This window comes from Lipotes vexillifer, unplaced genomic scaffold (assembly GCF_000442215.2).
Source record: "Lipotes vexillifer unplaced genomic scaffold, Lipotes_vexillifer_v1.1 scaffold451, whole genome shotgun sequence".
Classification (NCBI taxonomy): Eukaryota; Metazoa; Chordata; class Mammalia; order Artiodactyla; family Lipotidae; genus Lipotes; species Lipotes vexillifer.
The window spans coordinates 1,779,042-1,782,575 of NW_006795989.1; the positions used below are offsets into that span (position 1 = coordinate 1,779,042).

The 3,534-nt window shown below is 40.0% G+C and overlaps 1 protein-coding gene across 1 annotated transcript in view; it reads right to left on the minus strand.

Moving 5' to 3' along the window:
* QSER1 (glutamine and serine rich 1) overlaps positions 1-3,534 on the minus strand; it is a 41,044-nt gene that overhangs the window by 34,810 nt on the left and 2,700 nt on the right. The window contains exon 2 of the mRNA XM_007468091.1: positions 7-2,544. Within this exon, the coding sequence (XP_007468153.1) occupies positions 7-2,544 (2,538 nt within the window). The remainder of the gene's footprint in view (positions 1-6; positions 2,545-3,534) is intronic.

The window sequence follows — 3,534 nt, forward strand, 5'->3', positions numbered from 1 at the left end:
CAGGAATGGTTTCATTTGAAGTTGACTTGGAAAAATCAGAAGGTGTGACCCCACAAGCTGCTGCTGTAGCTGCTAAGATATCATCTACATTTGATAAAATATTTCTTTCATCACTGAGGAGCATTGCCTCTGGGAAACATATTGATCCAAGAGAAACAAAATGATTCTTTGAATCATGTTGATTTGTTTCACTGAAATGGCCCTTTGTCGTTAGATGTTGTTGTAATGGTTTTGAAGACTCAGAGAGGTCCATTTTCATAATTTCAGAATTTTGAGGATGGAGTTGCTGCTGAGAATGATCGCCATTGCTCTGAATAATATGACCATCCATTTGAAGGAAAGGATGTACTATTTGTTGAGGACTTTGAACACGCTGTACTTGTAGAGATGCCTTTACCTGTCCTAAACCGGCCTGTAGTATTGACTGCTGAAGAATTTGTAAATCACAGGCAGAATCTAAAAGGACCTGTGTATTAGGAAGAGATGCCTGATGGCCATGCCCTAAAGCATTATTTGGAATTTGAATCTGAGATGAGACATTAATTATTTGATCATGCTGCTCCTGGACCTTGGCTTCATGTACCTTCTGTATAAGAGAATGCTGCTGGTTTAGGTCTTTAGTATTCAACCTTATTTGTGGAGTTTGCATTAAATTAGTTGTCTTCTTTATATCAAGGGTTGCTGCATTATTGACTTGGCCAACTTGTTGGTTAAGCTGTGCCACTGAACCAATTATGTTTTCTTCTTTTTTTGACTCTTGTAGAACAATCCCAACAACTTGATCTTCAAGATGGGAATTACTTCTGATTATGCTCTGGGAATATCTGTCATCTGTCTTTGACACCTTATAAGCTGACTCTGGAACATTAATTTCCCCATCAGATAGCCTTTGGGTTGATGACTCAAGAGATACTTGCGGCTGTAATACCTGTAACTCCTGCATTGGAAAATCATCCTCTTGCTTTGAAGATGTATACACATTTGAGTCAAGTTTTCTTTCAGCGTAAGACTTTGGATCAGGGGAAGGTATGTTATTCTGTAATGTCTGACAATGAGTAGAGGACGCAAAAGATGATGACTGGACAACAGGCAAAAACTTTTGGGACTGGGGAGATGATGACCCTTGAGTCTGAGCATTTTGGGAAGAATGCATAGAAATATAATTCTGAGTTGGGCTAGAATCTGGCATATTCTGAGCCCGAGAGGCAGAAGAATAAGAAAGAGAAGGGGCTGTTAATGTTAGGGACTGCCCTGAAGCATAGCTTTCTGAAGGACTAACAACTGACAGAACTTGTGACTGAGATGAATAACTAACCTGTGTCTGACTAACTGGTGATAAACCCTGAGAGTGACCAGATGAGTAACTCTGAGACTGGCTAACTGAAGATAGATCTCTTGTTTGAGCAGGGTAATTCTCATTTGTAACTGAAGATAATACCTCTTGCTGATCAGAAGAATAATTAAGTGTTGGATTTTCAGAAGTTATAGTCTGAGATGACCCAGAAAAAGTCAATGTTTTATATAAAGATGGCAACTTCTCAACTTTGCTGGACCTATAAACATGTGAATGAACAATAGATGGCACATTATGTGGCTGTACTAAACCATAATTTTGAGACTGACTAACTGATAAAAGGCTTGGTAGCTGTGCTGTAGAATAAATTTGTGCTTGGCCTGATATTACAGAACTCTGGTTATGTAAAGGTTTGGAATAGCTTAGTGTTTGCACAGGAGGAATTATACTTTGAGGTTTGGGGGACTTGGCTGATGCTAGTGGTTGTTTTGTAGAACAGCTTTTTACTTTTGTAGTAGAAGGAGGATACCCTGATGATGGAACTGCAGATGAATAGGACTGAGCAAGTTCCACTGAGACCTGGGATGTCTTCTGCTGCAATCCTCCATTGCTCACCTGAGTAGAATCTCCAATTGGGTTACAGGATAAAGATGACTGCCTGCTGGTTTCCTGAAAATTAACCACACTTGCATTTGATAGATAACTGTGTAAGGAATGCTGTGAATCAGTCAGTTGTGCCTGAAGAGACTGAGTACCTGAAGGCCGCTGATGGTGTTTAATAACACTACATTCTCGAAGAAGAGCTCTTTCAATGGAAGCAGTAGAACTAGTAAAGAGAGTTGAACCGTAGGCTTGAGGAGTTTGCTGGGCTCCTCCAAGTGCTGAAGGCAACAAACTAAACTGAGGTTGTAAAAGATGGGGTGCAGACTCTTGAGCTGAGCGGTATGTTGAAGACTGAGGTGGTATGCTGTTACTTATCACAGAACTGCCCAGGCGCTCAAATGCCAAAGCGGTTGGAACAGTTCCCTGGGAAGTCTTGATTTGCAGCAAAGGATCATGAGGATTTAAAATTCCATTGGATGTAGTGTTAAAAGTTGACTCCTGAAGCACCAAAGGTGAGGTGGTGGCAAAGTTTCTATTGCTGAAGGTGGTGGGATGCTGATAAGCAGAGAGGGCAGAGGGTGGAAGTGCTCCAGTGGTTGGCAAAGGTCCAGTAACAAACAGCTCAGTTGCTGCTGAGGAATGCATACCTATGAAAAGAAAACAAATATGCTCATGCAGTTACAACACAAACACTTATATCTGCTTTCATAATACAGACTTATAAAACTTATATAACCTTCAATCCATCAAAATCTCTTTAAAACTGAAAAGCCTGACAAATTAGCTCTGCACATAAATTTTCAAAAATACATTTCAAAATAGCTAGCTTTCATAAGGCAGGAACAAAATTACAAAGGTATCAGCAATTCATATGTATGATTGTTGCATAAATATGAGATTATACATATATATAGTCAGATAGGGTCATTTGATAATTAAGAAAACAGTGAAAATGTACATAATCTCTAATGATTAATTTCCCTCGAAATCCCAATGCAAAATACCAACGGACAAACTAAAATGTTCATAACATTAAAATTGAAACTGAATTGCCTACATTTAACATAATAAATCTGAATATAATAGTGAGATTAATAGTGCAAAGTTTCTTTTATCAAAATAAATGCATTTTTAAAATTCCTTGCATTTCAAGTTTTGACTTCCTATGAACAACTTCTGATAACAATAGATGCATGCTTATCAAAAAAAGCTGATCAGAAATTAATAAAGCACTGTCAAGAAGAGAGTATTAACATTTCAGGAGAGTGTTCTTGCCACATACAGCAAAAGTAAAAACATGTTATACCCATGTGATCCAAAAGTTCCATTTCTAGAAATTTACCCTATGGAAATAAGTGGACACAAAGATTCAAACAAAGGGGCTTCCCTGGTGGCGCAGTGGTTGAGAATCTGCCTGCCAATGCAGGGGACACAGGTTCGAGCCCTGGTCTGGGAAGATCCCACATGCCATGGAGCAACTGGGCCCGTGAGCCACAATTACTGAGCCTGCGCGTCTGGAGCCTGTGCTCCGCAACAACAGAGGCCGCAATAGTGAGAGGCCTGCGCACCGCGATGAAGAGTGACCCCCACTTGCCACGACTAGAGAAAGCCCTCGCACAGAAACGAAGACCCAACAC